The 17,278-nt window shown below is 36.3% G+C and overlaps 1 protein-coding gene across 1 annotated transcript in view; it reads right to left on the reverse strand.

Moving 5' to 3' along the window:
- The window catches only part of ITGA1 (integrin subunit alpha 1), a 156,949-nt gene that overhangs the window by 80,541 nt on the left and 59,130 nt on the right, over window positions 1–17,278 (reverse strand). Inside the window, exons 3-6 of the mRNA XM_029941264.1 lie at window positions 6,138–6,250; window positions 3,440–3,528; window positions 3,222–3,333; window positions 2,478–2,605 (exon numbers count right to left, since the gene is read on the reverse strand). Of these exons, the coding sequence (XP_029797124.1) occupies window positions 2,478–2,605; window positions 3,222–3,333; window positions 3,440–3,528; window positions 6,138–6,250 (442 nt within the window). The remainder of the gene's footprint in view (window positions 1–2,477; window positions 2,606–3,221; window positions 3,334–3,439; window positions 3,529–6,137; window positions 6,251–17,278) is intronic.

The raw sequence follows: 17,278 nt of genomic DNA on the forward strand, positions 1-17,278 counted from the left end.
CTTAATACCATTTTCTTTTTTCTAGCTTACTTTATTGTAAAATACAGCATGTACTACATATAACATACACAATATGTGTTAATCCACTGCTTATGTTATTGGCCAGGCTTCCAGTCAACAGTAGGCCATCAGTAGTTAAGTTCTCGGGAGTCAAAAGGTATATGCAGATTTTTGACTACACAGTGAGTCAGTGCCCCTAACCTTTACATTGTCTTAGACTCAACTGTATTTAAAAATTTTTTTAAATGTTTATTTATTTTTGAAAGAGAGAGAGAGCGCGCGCGTGAGCAGGGGAGCAGCAGAGGGAGATGGAGACACAAAATCCAAAGCAAGCTCCAGGCTCTGTGCTAAGAGCACAGAGCCCGACGCTGGGCCTCAACTCAAGAGCTGTGAGATTATGACCTGAACCGAAGCCAAATGTTCAACTGACTGAGCTACACAGGCACCCTGGGTCAACTGAATTTTTATGTAGGTTGTACCAGATGGAATTGCTGTATTTGTATGTTAGAAATGACCAAATAGCAACAATTTCATATGGTTCAACCTAGATTAAAACAAACTCAAGAAGATAAAATATCAAAGTTGATTACAGTTAAGTCTTCCCTCTTCCTCTTACTAAGCCTTACAGGGGATAGTTTCTGACCTGTCGTCAACAAATAAGCAACTTATTTTACTTGACAAATTACTAAGCCTCTCCTATCTCCTCCATAATTTGAGATTTGGGGCTAAAAAACCTCTATAATTCCATCCAGCTTTAGTTTTGTGGCTCTGTGAAACTGTATTTACCAAGGAGAGAAAGGGCTGGTGAAGAGAGCCAAGGAAAAGGGAGAGGTCCTTAGACCTCAGGGGGAAGAAAGGGCCCAGGGAGAAGAAAGTCAGAATTCTAGAATGGCCTTTTACTTTTTTTTAAGTTTATTTGTTTATTTTGAGAGAGACAGAGACAATGCAAGTACGGAAGGGGCAGAGAGACAGTAGAAAAAGGTAATCCCAAGCAGGCTCTGCACTGCCAGCGCAGAGCCTGATGGGGTGCTTGAACCCACAAAGTTGCAAGATCATGACCTCATCTGAAACCAAGAGTCAGATGCTTAACCAACTGAGCCACTCAGGCACCCCAAGAATGGTCTTTTAAAGCACATGGGCTGCCTTATGCTCTGTATTCAGAAGAGATACCAAACTTCTGGTAATTCACTTGGGGAGACTAATTGCAGATGAGAAACTTCCATCCAGGAAAATTTACCTTTAGTGATGCATAGAAGTCCATTTTTTTTCAAATAATTTTATTACGATTTAAAGATGTTCTTTATTGTCCAGAAGGATATACACAGCCTTACCCCTCACTTGGCTCTCACCTATTCAGCCTTGGAACACAGCCATATGACATTTCACTTTGAGGTTTGCATCTACTTTGTAATTTTCAACTATCATCCTTTTGGGAAAATTCATTTTGCATATGTGTGTGTGTGTGTGTGTGTGTGTGTGTGTGTGTGTATTTACAATTACAGATATACATATACAGAAACATGTACAAATATATCATATATATACATGTGTGTGTGTATTCATGTCCTGCACCAGGTGTGGGTGTGGCAAACATAAATGTAGTCAGATCACTTTTTCAGTGCCTCAGAAATTTTTCCAAAAGTAGAGGTTCAGAGAAAAAAGGAAAGGCACTGGTCTGCAGGTGCAACCTAAAGTCTTCTGTGCTGTCCGGCAGCCCCAAACCATGCAACAACCACTTGACTGATCCCAGTGCTAACTCCTGCTCTCAAGGCACTAACCTCACTCCAACATTCAATTTGCCTGCCATCCATTGTTTTCTCTGTATTTTAAGCCACATGGCCATATAAGTTTAATCAGCATTAGATTAATTAAACCCAAACTCAGTGTCTAAAGTGAGAGAACCATGTGAGAAGTTTCACTTCATTTAATGGCAATAAAGGAGATGTGTTTAGAAAGAGACACTCATGGGGAGAAATTAAAAAAAAAACAACACAAAGCTATACAAAGTAACTGTAAAGTATGGATATTTGTATTTTGCTTAAGAAATTATTAAATATGAGGAAAAATGGTCTTTAAGTGATATTCTGTGGCCACTTACTAATTTACTTGTATGATATAAGAGGGGGGATTATGTGATGTGTTCTTTGGGATGTCAGATTAGTTTCCACAAATTCTGAAGCCCTGTTCTGATATTACCGAAGGTGGCTATAGGTACTTTATAAGTAAGAATTCAATTATGATTTATAGGGGTTATTTTTCAAGAGCATCAGAAATGGCAGATTTAGACCCATTTTAGAAAATAACAGGGTCTGCCAGTAATGTCCCTTTCATCAGGAGAAAAAATAGGATTTGGAATATGAAATTCATCCTAAATATTAGCTTTATTGATTAACTTAAGGTCAGAATATTTTGTTTTATTGAAAATCAATGCATTTTTATCTTTAGAACAATATAAATCAAAACATATCATCACATACCTGTGTCTGTTTAGGACCAATATCCATTCTTTTAAGAAGGTCATTTAAAAAAGCTATCACACTCTCCCAGGGATAAATACTGTTGGAGCCATCCAGCACTATGACTATGTCCAGTTGCGTGCTGCATTCTGCAATAAAAGTAGTCAATTGTGCAAATTTGGAGTTTATTTTTTTTAATAGTATGAAAGTGTATGAAGTGCTTTCATGGCTGAAATAGGCTCATTTTAAAAGATAAGCTGGTAGTCTACATGGTGCACACATTGCTTTGATAATCAGAAAAAAAGTAGTTTTACAAAAATAAAGTTGATAAATATCATTGCATTTAGTAGCAACTGGTTTGGGATTCTTATCAAGTAAAACACATCTCTACTGAATTATAATTAACATTGTATGAATTATCTTCGGAAATTTCCTCAGTATGAATTTTATGTAACTGTTCTCATTCTGTATTTCAAATGAGATTACTTTCTTCAAAGAGACTCATTCTTTACATAAAAACAATGTGACAGCTTTAGCTATGATGTTTAAACAAGACTTTGTTAAAGGTTATTTACACTAATTTCAAATCCAAAAATAGCAGTGGGGTTTGGTTATAGATTGGCAAAGTAAACATTTACCTAAATTGGTAATGCTGGTAGCTGAGAAAATACTTCAAGCTTTTTGGTATGCTCCTGTGTATATATATATGTCTCATTCATTGCTTACACTTTTCAAACATATAAGAACATTGCATAAAGTCTATACCTCGTACAGGAGCAATGGAGTTCACGACTTGAAATGTGGAGCTGACATTAGAACAGATTCCAGTTGTGTAATGCAAATGTCCACATCTATAGGCATACAAGGGCCCACATGCCTTTAAAAAATTAAAAACCATTAAGATTAAAAATTATATAACAGATTTTATAAAGACTTACAATGACAACATTCTTGGCTCGTTAACTAACTCCTTGCTTTCTTACCAGAAATCCTCCATTGGGGTTGGTGACTAAAGTTGACCCAAACGTCATGTTCTCCTTTACTTCCGTGACATTGGGAATTGATGTATCAACTAAAAATAGAAACAAACTTTTATGAGGGTGGAAAACAAAGCAAAATGAAGTGCCTTCTCATTAGGACATTCTATTTGCTTTCCTCGTATCATAGCACATTCTTCTTTTGATTCAACTAAATAGTCTTCAAAGTATTATTAAGTAATATAATGAACAAGCTAAGGCTGAAAACCTGGCTTATGTCCCAGAAATGTTGTCTGGATAACTGTCTCAAATACTTTTGCTGAACTGTAAAAGAATGCAGAGCTATTAGGGCAATGAAAAAATGTGGGACAGCCTTTCACACATTTTTGCTAATTAAAACAAATAGAATACTTAATCTTATAATATTGTAGATATATAAAGTAAACTTACACACTTACCTTGTGTTTATATCTGTATGTTATGGATGGCCAATGATCTAGCATGATTTCTGACAAGAAGAGGGAAAATGGGTAGCAGAGCAGAAAAAACCCACCACTATAAATTTTGAACATCAATTTCACCATCATGGGGACATCATGAAGTTTACAAAGAAAACTAGAGCAAGAAGGAGTAGTGGTCAGGAAGTTTGGATAAAAGAAACACAATGAAGGGATGCCATTTGACATTCCAGATGGGATTGTTGGGTTTTGAAGCAGGCCAACTTGGCAAAAGTGGCAAGAAGTTCCACTTACTCATATTGAAAAAAGAAAAAAAAAGATTGGATAGGGAAATAAAAGTTTTCTAAACTCTGCTTAGCAGAGTGCTGAAATACTTGAAAGTGGCAAAACTCAGGTTCAAGAAAGATTTACCTCACTCTTCATGTCTCAAAACTTTTCCTACCTTAAGACCATATAGATTTGAAGTGAGGAATGGAAGGAGAGATTCCTGAATGGTCACACTGTCTTCCTAATGTGAGTATTGGTCTTCATCCCAGAGTTTAGTGTGGTTTGCCTTGAAAGCACCCAGAACTGGATTATTATCTGCACTGGTCTTAAATAACCTGGATCTGAGTTTTTTACACTAGAGGTGATACAGGATGAGCATTCTTGGGACTTTAGGGATTACAGCATCCACTGTTGTCAATGCAGCTAAAATCTTCATGCCAATGTTAAAACTCTGGCACAGTTTTTGGTAGTGAAGGAGTAGCTCTTATTAGAACAAGCCTTTTGCAAATAACTCTAGGAAAAGGAAAAAAAATTAACAACCATCTGAAGGCACTAGAAAGCAACTAGAAGCAGAAAGAAACTGGAGGGAAGTTTATACTTGTAAGAAGAGATCAGCACTGAGTGAGTTCCCTGTTTATGTGTTTGTTTTCTCCCAAGAGAAGGCCCTAGCCATGGCTACACCTCAAGTAGTAGTCAAAGACTTACTGTTTTAAATAAACAGAGGTCAGAAATTGGGATAATGACGGCAGCTGCAAAGAAGGGGTCTATCTTAGAAAGTGGAGCCACAAAGAGAGAGTTCTAACATACACACATAGGCTCTGTCCAAATATCTGAAGCACTTAAAATGTATATATGCAGAGTAAACTTCAAACAGCTCAGCTACAGTCAGAAGACCTGAATAGAGATTTTTAATTCCTTGCCACTTCAGTTTGGAAATCGAGTTCAGCCGAGTAAATTGTCTGCTAAAACAAAAAGTTAAGACTATTCAAAGGCAAATAACAGATCTAGAATCTCTACACTTATAACTCAAAAGTATAATCCAGGATACAATCCAAAAATACTGAACATCAAGGAAAAAAACAGAAAATGTTACTCAATCACAAGAGAAAGGTAATAAATGGAAAGCGATGTTGAGATATTCAAGATGTCATAATTATCAGGCAAGGATATTAAAGCAGCTATTATAATTATGTCCATAAGTGTGTAGGAAAAATGTTCACAATAAACAGGAACTTGAAAAAAAGAGAACTGAAAAATAGAATATTTGAAATAAGCCTTTAAAGTGGTGTTATTTTAATATATTTAATATTGAATAGAACACTGAATTCTAAGTCTTGGATAATTCTAGTAGTAATTCTCTAGTCATGTTCTAATTACAGTGATATTTCTATCAAATATATCCATTTCTTCATAAATTTATCTTGTGGTAGCCTCTTTAAAAGAATTCATGTATTACAATTCTTCCTCTGCTATTTTTTTCTTTTTTAAAAAAATTTAATGTTTATTTTTGAAGGACAGAAAGAGAGAGAGAGACAGAGAGTGACCCGGAGAGGGGCAGATAGGGAGACACAGAATCTGAAGTGGACTCCAGGCTCTGAGCTGTCAGCACAGAGCCCAACGTGGGGCTCAAACTCACGAACCGTGAGATCATGACCAGAGCTGAAATCAAATGCTTAACCGACTAAGCCACCCAGACGTCCCCGCTATTTCCTTTAAAAAAAAAAAATAAACGGCTAAATTTTGTAAAAGCAATGTTATCAGTGAGGTTCTTTTATTTCTAAATGTATGGATATCCTATCATCAATTTCTAAACCAAATGGAGGGCAGATAGAATCAAAATGTCATTTTATGTGACTTTGAATGATAAGAACTGAAGACCATTTATAGATTCTTCTCATATTTTCTTGAGTTAAAACTATTTTTAATGAGAACACTGAGTATAATTTACGATTGGACTTCAACGTTTTGACTTTACATACCTGGTAGATCCAACTTTATGCAATTGGTTGATTCATTTTTCTTAACTGGACACTTATAGACATCTCCAGTTCTGTTTTTGGGTTGACCAACTAAAGGAGAACCAACAAGCACCCTGGAAGTTAAATAACTCAATTAACATTTTGGAACAAAGAGAAACATTTTATTTGTTTCATGACTAGTTCTAAGACAATGATAGTAGTTCCATAGATATAATTAGATAGTTACCCTCTGTTAGTAATGTAATATTATTGAAAATAAGCTGAGTTTCTTCTCCAAATTGAAGATTCGCTTGAATTAAAAATAAAAAAATACATAGAAGAGAAATCTCAGAATATTTTGTTTATTGTATTATATTATCAACTTATTGTATTTTTTATTTGAGGGCTGAAATAATAACTGTTAGTTAAGTCTACTGCTATATTAGCTTACAAAACACACATGGAAGCATAAGTGACTGTTTCCAATGAAGAACTGATCATTTTATAGAGACATTAGCAAATATTAATATTTGATTATCATAAGATTTAATATTAGTATGTATAATTTGTAAGCACTTAGCAAATAAGGTTAGTTATGAGACCCAGGTTAAAATCACTTACTATTTTTTAGACAGAATTATAAAATCACTTTAATAATAATTAATGAGAAAATATAATCATGATTGTTTTTAGTCCTAGGAAGCCATTTAACAAAGTCTCCTAGAATATCTTCAGGAATAGGATGCATAAATGTGGTTGAGTGTTAAGGCACTTGAGTGGATTCAGAGCTGCTGATTTGCTGCTGGCTGAAAAGCTATACATAAAGATGCTGATTACTGCAAACCAAAGGACTTTAATTATGTACGTAAGACTGTACTTGGGATTGTCTTAGCATATACCTTTACTTATGACTTTTGTGAAGATACAGAAAGCATAAAGGTACGCATCGAGGAAATCAATATACCCATTTGGATAATCAGAAGTGTCACAACATTCTGGAACAAGAAACTTAATAAACTAGTTAATGTTTAATAAAAACCTATATAAATAACTTCACTTAACCCATCAATACAAGATGTGAGTATTGTAATTTGATAGGAGTTCATGTAAAAAAGGCATGTGGGATTTGTTGGTAGCAAGTAAACATGAGCCAATAGTGTATTTCAGTACCAAAAAATCCTAATATGACCTTAGACTGTATTGCTGGAAATAGATGCCCTGGTCAAGGAAAGTAATTACCCCTCTGTGCACTGCATTGTCAGACCATGCCTGTAATCTCCAAATTAAGAGGGACATAGGCACAATGGAATGTATTTAGGAGACTATGACTCAGATGGTTAAGAGCTTGGTAATTCTGTCAGACCAGAGATGCTTGGGGGAAAGTTGGGGATGTTTACCATACAAAAAAAACATCTGAAGCAGAGTTGAGAGGTTCTATCAACTAAGTGTAGGTACTTAGGAAATATATTTCTTACAATATATAAATATTTGAAACTCTGTCATATTGAAAGGGATGGGATTTATTTTGTATAAATCCTCTGGGTAAAGCTGGTATTAATAGAAATGTTTTATAACAATTGCAAATGCTGAATTGTTGAACAGACTCCCTGAAACACAGTTATGATGTAATGCCTTTGTAAAGCCATTTTTATATGCATAAATAACCATAAAAATGTTTAAACCTTTTAATGCATAATTCTTAGTTCTGGAGATCAATCCTTAAAAATGGTCTAAATTAAAGGAAAAAAAGGCTAATGCATAAAAATAATGCTCATAGTGTTATATATATGAAAGATTAAAAGAAATATGGTCAATAGCAAGAACTAATTATTGTGGAGGCCTTCTATAGAATATTGCAGTCATAAAAAGTAATAGTTAATAAGATTGCATGATAGTATTAAAAAATATTTATGATCCAGTTCAAGTAAAAATTTACCCAATTTAGCGAAAACCTATGACAATTCAAAGTGAAAAATACCAAATTATATTCAATGCATTCATCATAATAGCAATGATAATTATAGCTAGCATTTATTAAATTTATACCTTATGCCAGATATTATTCTGTGCTTTCTATATACTAAATAACTTAATCCTCTCCATTAAATATAGCATGAACTTTGGAGCCAGACTTCACAAATTCAAATCATGGTTTTGTCATTAACTTAGTTTTATGATTTAGGACAAATCACTCACCCTCTGTGCTTTAGTTTCTTCATCTGGAAAATGGAAATAATAAGAGTAGCTACCTCACAGGATCATCACAAAAACTGAATGAGTTAATGTATATAAAATTTAGCTTTTGGTATATACTATTTAAATGCTGGTTGTTTTTATTATTATTATTATTATTATTATTATTATTATTATTATGCCTTTTTCAGCTGACAGAACTACTCAATCTATGTAAAACATAAATTAGGGGTGCCTGGGTGGCTCAGTCAGTTAAGCATCTGACTCCTGATTTTGCCTCAGGTAATGATCCCATAGTTTGTGGGATCGAGCCCAGCACTGGGCTCTCTGCTGACTGTGCAGGGCCAGCTTGGGATTCTCTCTCTCCTGCTCTGTCTGCTCCTTCCCCACTTGCACTCTCTCTCTCTTAAAATAAATAAACTTAAAAAAAATTCTACATGGATTAAAAGGGAATACACCAAAACCAAATTACATTAAGGCAGTTATGGTTAGTGTTCTTTCTCCAATATTTTCAAAGCTTTTTATAACATGATCGATTAAGTTAGTTTTAGAGTTAAAACAATTTGAAGTAGTGAGCCTACTATTTGGAAAGTATTTAACTTGAGGCTAGATAGATCAATGTTTATTAAAAACATTCTATAGGCCCAACATTTATATCAGGCCCTGGGGATATGAAATGGATAAAACACAATGTTTTTTAGGTTGTTTAAAACTTAGGGGAGAAGCAAAACCATATGGATTATTATAATACTGAATAGGTCAGAACTTGGTACAACTTCAGCAAGGTCCTAGAAGCAAGGAGAAACAGCTCCTTTGATAAGTTCAAATAGCTCAGAGTAGCTGGAGTAGAAGTTGAGCCTGTCAAGCTAAACAGAGTCCAGATCATGAATGTCCTGATAGTCTAGTTTAAGAATTTTAGATTTATTATATGAGGGGGAGAGTTGGGACCCATCAATGCTTTTAAAGAGGGACGTGATATGATCAACTGTTTTATGAAGCTTGTTTGCTGGCAATGTCATGAATACATTTGGGAAAAGGGGCAAATTAGACTCAAAGAGTGAAGGTAGGGATTTCTTGACCCAGACAAGAAAGGAGGATCTGAATTTAGGAAGTGGAAAGGAAAGGAGAACAAATTCTACAAATACTTAGACTACAAGCTGTCTTAGTTTGGGTTCCCCGCAAAACAGACCCTCGACAAGGACTTTGGTGCAGGTAGATTTGAGGGAGGCAATTCCAAGCATGAACAAATGTGATGATAGGGAAAATGACAGAGGGAAGGAAGAAAGGCCAATAGAGTGCATTGATAATGGGTTACTTCTGTAGGTTTCTGGGCTCAGACTTGCTGGGGACCATCTCAAAAACTACATGGAACATATGTGAGCATGCTATGAGCATTGTTCAGGTGCTAAGAGTAAATACTATCACCTTAAGAGAGTATAGAGTAAGAAGAGAGTTGAAGGAAAAAATAGCACTTAAGATTTTAATGAACAAAGGAATAAAACTGGTAGTAGTGTCCAGAGAAGGAGAAAGATAATCAGGAAATAGTGCTATCACAAAAGCCAAAGAGGGAAGAATATAAAGAATGGGAGGTATGAGTGTAGAACAGACTTTATTTCAAAAAGTTTGGCTAAAAATGAGGGAGATGGGCCATGTCACTAAGTTTTGAGATGATTTGTTATGTAGAAAGAGATAAGTGAAACAGGAAAGAGGGGGCGCCTGGGTGGCTCAGTTGGTTAAGCATCTGGCTTTCAGCTCAGGTCATGATCTCACGGTTCGTGGGTTTGAGCCCTGCATCAGGCTCTGTGCTGACAGCTAGCTCAGAGCCTGAAGTCTGTCTTCGGATTCTGTGTCTCCCTCTCTCTCTGACCCTCCCCGGTTTGTGCTGTTTCTTTCTGTCTCTCAAAAATAAATAAAAAATATTAAAAAAAAAAAAGAAACAGGAAGGAAAGATAAGGTTCCCTTCCCTTCAACCATCTTTCCTTCCTTCCTTCCTTCCTTCCTTCCTTCCTTCCTTCCTTCCTTCCTTCCTTCCTCCCCCTTCCTTCCTTGGGAATCTCATGAAATTTAGAGACAGAGGTAGTAGAGTGGTGGACTTGTGAAGAGTGATACACTGTCAAGGCATACATAGGCCGGTCAGGCAGTGCGCCCCCACCCCCCCAGGCCAAGATGAGGTCAGGGAGGTTTTTGAAAGTTATTTCTACTCTAGTTGTAGGATAGACCTCCAAAGATGCTTCCAACTCTAAGATTCCATCATCCAAATTGAGCAAATTATTAGTATGTAGGGGAGTGCTGACTAGTTTAGAAAATGTATGATTAACTGGGAAAACTCTAGGATAATTGATAAAAAAAAAAAGTGAGTCCTTTCTTTAAATTTTTTATATTTTAAAGTTTATTTATGCTTGGGGGGAGAGAAAAAGAGTGCCTGCATGCACAAGCTGGGGAGGAGCAGAGAGAGAGGGAGAGAGAGAAGGTCAGGCTGTCAGCACAGAGCCTGACACAGGGCTCAGCCCCACAGGCCATGAGATCATGACCAGAGAGGAAATCAAGAGTGGGACGCATATCTGCCTGAGCCTCCCAGGGGCCTCAGTGAAAAGTGAATTCTGAACAGCATGGTAATAATAAAGTTACCGTGAACTCTGAAACAGGAGAGAGATCATGGATAGCTCATGCAAAAAGGTGGACACAGAAGGGTGATGGCTTAAAACGAAGGTGACGAAGTACAGGCGGTTGGAACGCGGTGTAAAGCTTCTGCATTGACTGGGGCAGAGAGGCTGAGAGTGGTAGGCAGCAGACTTTAAAGATAAGGATCTGTGGTTTATATTTGATTTCTGGGGCAGCAGAAAGCTCCCAGAGTATGGTGCTTCCTGGGAAGAGCAGCTGGAACCACGTCCTATTGTGTACTCTGGATGAGCAAGCACTGACTAGCGAGAGCTCCAAAGTGGTTGTGTAGAAGGCCAGGACTCAGACAGGGGGTGTGAGGGCTGGGATGCAGGGTGAAGAATGGGTTAGCAGGAAACAACAAGTTTGTGTGCTTTCCTAGGAGCTATTTGTTCTGATCTCAAGTTTGCAGCTCTACGTACTACTTAATTCTAAATTAAGTCTCACTTTTCCCAAGCTGCATAAAAAAAGATCCTAGAAAAATACCAGCCTTGTGTTTATGGAATTTCAGGAATCTCCAGCCTTCTCAGTTCTCGTTACCTTGCTCTATTTCTTTTTCTCACATACTTATCACATTCTGACCTACCTGTTTATTAAGTTTATGATTTATGTTTTGCTTCTTCCTTCCCCAATAGAATACAATCTTCACAACAGCAGGAACTGTCATCTTATTCTCTTCACTCATATACCCGTAATGTCTATAACAGTTCCAGAAACAAAATAGCACTCAACACGTATTTAATAAGTGAATAAATAAGACTGTATCAAAAGATCTAAGAATCTGAATAAGGCAGACCTGGCAATTTACAACTCCTGTAACAGGCTAAGAGGTCCTAATTGTGAAGTCTTCTCCATTTTACAGGTTGAGTATTTTGCGTAGGCAGAATGCCATAGATGCCTTTGTGTGACACAGGGGGGCATTTCTACAGGTCAAGGTTCCAGAGAATCCTTGTTGTTACATGACAGAATTGGCTGAAAGTCAGAAGGCTGGTGTTCCACATCCTGGCCCTGACACTTACTTGCTATATTAAACCTTTGGCAGTTCGTTCTCGGAGTACCAGTTTCCTGTCTAGAAAATGAGGATGGTAATGCTGATATCTGTTCAAACCCACAGGACCAATGTGAAGACCCAAATCACATTGTGTCATGAACTATGGATATTGTTATTTTAAATTTTAATGCAAGTTTGCTTTAGCTCCTTATGTTTTATTTCTATTAGATTTTTGCTTTTTCCATGGCAAGTTCATTTCCACTGCAATGATTTGTGTGCAGAGTAAAAGTTAAAATTAAAGAATGTTCTGGATCTCATTACTGATCTCTAGAGAAAAACCTGATAAATTCAAAGATCATCAAAGTGTGGGAAATAAGTCTCTCTACACTCACTCCATAATGACTGATTCTAATTCTCATTCACTCATTCTAAAAGTTCATTCTAGGGGCACCTGGGTGGCTCAGTTGGTTAAGCGGCTGATTGCGGCTCAGGTCATGACCTCACGGTTTGTGGGTTCAAGCCCCGTGTCGTGCTCTGTGCTGACAGCTAGCTCAGCGCCTGGAGGTTGCTTCAGATTCTGTATCTTTCTCTCTCTCTGACCCTCCCCTGCTCATGCAGTCTCACTCTGTCCCTCAAAAATAAATAAAAAACATTAAAAAAAATTTTTAAAGTTCATTCTATATTCTTCTCCATGAAAAAGGTCCAATCATAATAAAATTTAGTAACCTCAGAAATGTTTGCTATTCATATAGTCATTTTGTCATTATGAACGTTATTTTGTTTATCTGAAGAGGAGCTGGTCTGTGACTTCTCTGCTCCATATTTACACTCTTTTTCCTCTGTAAAAGATAGTTTTCTAGAGATTGTTGTCTCATATTTACATTATTCATGAATACTCCTTTTACCTTACTCTTTTTTGATGTCCAAGCCAAAGCGACTATTAGAGTGCCAAGTACCCAACAGGTTGGTTTTTTTTCCTAAAAAATGAATGGAGTGTTTGGTCATCTTAAAGAATGAAGTTATATAGTGGACCCATTATCTGCAGTGTTTTCAGTTATGAAAGGTAGAGGGGTGGAAATGGGGTGAGCCAAAGAAATGACAAGTTTAGCAAGGAGGAAAATTCAACTTCAAAAGATGTTATAAACAATGCAAAATAAATATTATATTAAAATTGTAAGAGAAAATATGACAGAACCTTTGAAAAGCCTTTTTGCCTCAAGCCTGAATAGGCTTTAGTTAAAACATACATACACTGGAAACAACATCAATCACATGAGTTCACTAGTAAACCTCAACTGACATAAGGAAAAGGCACGAAGCAAACACATTTTGATATATAGTGGATGGAGGATTGGCAGGAAAGCCTACTTTGAGGGACAGACCCAGTGAAGTCACCAAAGCCCCCAAGAGTGGTTGCTGGAACAGCAGTTAAAAGGCTGATGCAAATAAAAGGAATGAAGCAAAGGAGCCACAGGTGGAGGAAAGCCCTGAGACCAAACATCTTGTATTTTCCCATTTGCCAGAAACTTTGCCATACTGGTGATTACCACTAAACCTGGAAAGCTTGTGCATTGCGGAACACATTTAAGTGTCTTCTCTTTAAAGAAAATTATTAAACTGTGTTCTTTGTGAATTTTTCTGAACCACATTGCAATTACTTGGATGTTTCAGTTCATGCTAACCAGAATGAGCAGTGGCTGATCTTAATCAGAGATATAGTATGTTCTGCTACTGAGAAAATATGTGGTTTTCTGAGCCAAAGATAGAAAGTAAATTACACTTCATGGGCAACTTTTGGAAGGTAAAGGGAACATAAGGCAGCCTGTCCTGTTAACTGTTAATTCTTTCCAAAGAATTAGAGTAATGCTTTTGAATGCACAGACTGCACTTATAATGGACCAAGAAGTACTCATTCTTTAGGCATACTTCAGCCAAGATGTAATATGGGTCAGGGTGATTTTTTAAAAATCTGATGTTGATGGGTTTCCAAAACTCGAGTAGTAAATATAATTTATGAAGGTGCCCACCTCTGGAGAAAACCTGAATAACAAAACTCAGGTTCTCCCAAATATGACATTTATTCCATAGTCTATTTCTTAAAGTAAGTATGTATCCTGTCTGGTTTTATAAACATTTACAGAATATCCAAAGATGTTTCTAAAGTTTATTTTATATTACCAGTGCCTGGATCTCTTTAGGATAATAGGCTGCTATGATGCCATCCTTACAGCTTTAGACATTTGGATTTTTGTAGTTTGCTTACTTTTAAATCCAGTTGGCCACACTGCTTTTGTTACTCTGATTTTTCACACCTTTAATATAAGATCATTGTAAACACAGAATATAAAAATGGAATGAAATTATGTGACATCCTTATACATTTAAACACTCACAAACTCTCACATGTATATTAATATGTAAAGTCTAAAACTGCAAATATAGTTATTATCAGCACTTACTTTTTAATATAGTTCTAATAAAGAAAAAAGCACCAGACTAGGAGGGGAGAGACAGTTCTGTCTTCAGCTCTGGTCCTGAGTAGTTACATTTCCCTATGGAAGTCACTTACTAAAAACAAAAACCAAATCCTCTATTGAAGTATGGTTGACATATTAAAAGTTGTACATACTTAATGTATACAACTTGATTAGTTTGGAGACAAGTGTACACTGTAAAACCATCACCACAATCTATGGCATAAACATATCCATCACTTCCAGAAGTTTCCTCCAACCCTCTTTAGTTATTATCATTATTATTATTTTGTGATAAGAACACTTAATGGCTACCTTCTTAGCCATTTTTGGGTATACAAAACAGTACTTTAACTACAGGCACTATGTTATACAGTTAATCTCTAGTATTTATTCATCTTGCATAATTAAAACTTTGTGCTCTTTGACTAATACTTCTTTGTTTCCCCCTCCTCTAAGCTCATGGTAGCCACCATTCTACACTCTGCTTCTAGGAGTTTGACGATTTTAGATTCCTCATATAAATGAGATTATATAGTATTTGTCCTGTGTCTGATTTATCTCACTTAGCATAATGTCCTCCAGGTTCATCCATGTTGTCTCAAATGACAAGATTTCATTTTTTTTAAGGCTGAGAAATATTCAGTTACATGTATGTGACATATTTTAAAAATCTATTCATCCATCAATGGACATTTAGATTGCTTTCAAGTCTTGGTTATTGTAAATAATGGTGCAATGACATGGGAGTGCAGATATTTCTTTAAGATCCTGATTCCATTTATTTTGTATGTTTACCCAGACAGATGGATCATAGAGTGGTTCTATTTTTAATTTTCTGAGGAACTTCTATACTATATTTCATAGTGGGTGCACCAATGTACATTCCCACCAACAGTGCACAAATATTCCCTTTTCCCCACATCCTTGCCAAAACTTAACTTTTGTGCTTTTGATAATACTAATAAAAGAGCTATTTTTAACATTATTTTTGCATGTGTGTGTGTTTGTTTTTCATTAATGATAACAGGGAGTTACACTAGATTCAGTTGTTTGGCCAACAAATAATCATTGAATGTATATGGTCTTGGTATATGGTATAAGGCTCTGTGCTAGACACTGGGTGATGCAGAGAGTTGCAAGTGGGGAACAAAACCAGTCCTTGCTCTCTAAACATTTCCTCTAATATATTAACTTATTCTCTTATCTGTATCCCATCTCAGGTTCCCAACTACACAGACATTACTCAAGCCATTTGAAACCATACTTACCAACTTCCTGATAAAATTTATTTTCCTTTCCTGTACATTTGTCTCTGAATGACTACCCATTTTCCAACCATCCAGTGTAGAAATTTTGGAATATGTTTGATTCCTCCTACACCATCATCGGAATCATTGGACATTTCCAAACTTCCACCGGATTTTGATGATTGATCTAAACTTATTTTGGATACACTTTTGTTTCATTCCAGTTCTCTCTAACCTACCTTGAGATCTCGTCTCTTAAGCATCTGGTTGCTATTCTTGCTTGCCTATAGATTCCCCAGCTTTCAGGCTCCTTTTTTCTCCAATCCAGTTTTTTTAAATGTAATTTTATGTGAGTTCCTAAACTAAGTTTCACAAATGGTTCTCAGCGCCTGCACTCAATCCAAGTTCCCTCACCTGGCTTCTAAGGTCTACCGTTACCCTTTCGCCTCTACCCTCCCAATGTCAGTCCTTGTTGCTTACCAACACACTCACTTCTCAAATCCACGTCCCTGCTTATGTGGCTTCTAGGATTGGAGTGACATTGCTTCTTCTCTTATTAAAAGTTAAATCCTCTTTCAGTTCTCGGATCAAGAAAAAAGAATCACTACCTCCTTCTTTTAATTCCCATTGAATTTATAGTCTTTATTATTCTGATTAGTACTATTTTTTATTTCCAATTATTTGATATGAGCCCTCTACTAGGTTATAAGCTTTTGTATTTGTCTGGAATCTCCCATAGAATGCAGTATAAGTTAGACACACGGGACGTATTACATAAATACTTGTTGCTCAATTGGCTGACATTTAAGCCATGGCTAAAGAAAAACTAAATAACCCACCAAAAACATTTGTACGTAGATAAGTAGGCTATATTTCACGAGGAAAGTAAAATGTATAAGGCACAATCTCTAACCTAAAAAAAAGTTAATATATTACTATTAACATTATCTCACATGTGTGTACAGAATTCTGAATGTTTGTCTAAAATTCAATTCAGTGTAGGCTCATCGGACAGACCATTAGCAACATTTTCCTCCCCCACCTCCCCAACCCTATTTTCCTATCTGTGCACTCTTGTTTCTTTCCAAATGTTGGCCTGGCTGTCTTCCTTTACTCATCTACACATTCACCTGCTTGAAAGACAGAGTGACTTTGGAAAGGAAATTCATCATGACATCAGGTCTCCACTCGGGCCTGATTTCTCATTTTCCTCTTTCTTTACCTTACAGGTGTCTTGAAAGGCTTAGAGAATTTAGAAGGCAGGAAACTCACAACAGGATGGGCTTATAATAAGGGGCAGAAAGAAATTAAAGAGATCAAATGGGTGTACATGGCTCCTAGGGAGAAATATGAACCCTTTATTACTCTACTAAGATTCACACAGAGAACTAAGGACTACTGATACCATATTGCCCTAAAATCAGGGGGCCTGGACTAGATAAGAGAAGAAGCTTAAGGATTTTCTCACATCAGAACAGGAAAATCAGACTTTCATAAAATAGGTTAAAAACGTTTGACTCACCCTTAAGTTCATTTTAAGTAAGTTGCTTAAGTCTTTAAGGTTGTTATTTGTTATATTTCTTTTTAAAACTTATG

Source organism: Suricata suricatta, chromosome 6, assembly GCF_006229205.1.
Source record: "Suricata suricatta isolate VVHF042 chromosome 6, meerkat_22Aug2017_6uvM2_HiC, whole genome shotgun sequence".
NCBI lineage: Eukaryota > Metazoa > Chordata > Mammalia > Carnivora > Herpestidae > Suricata > Suricata suricatta.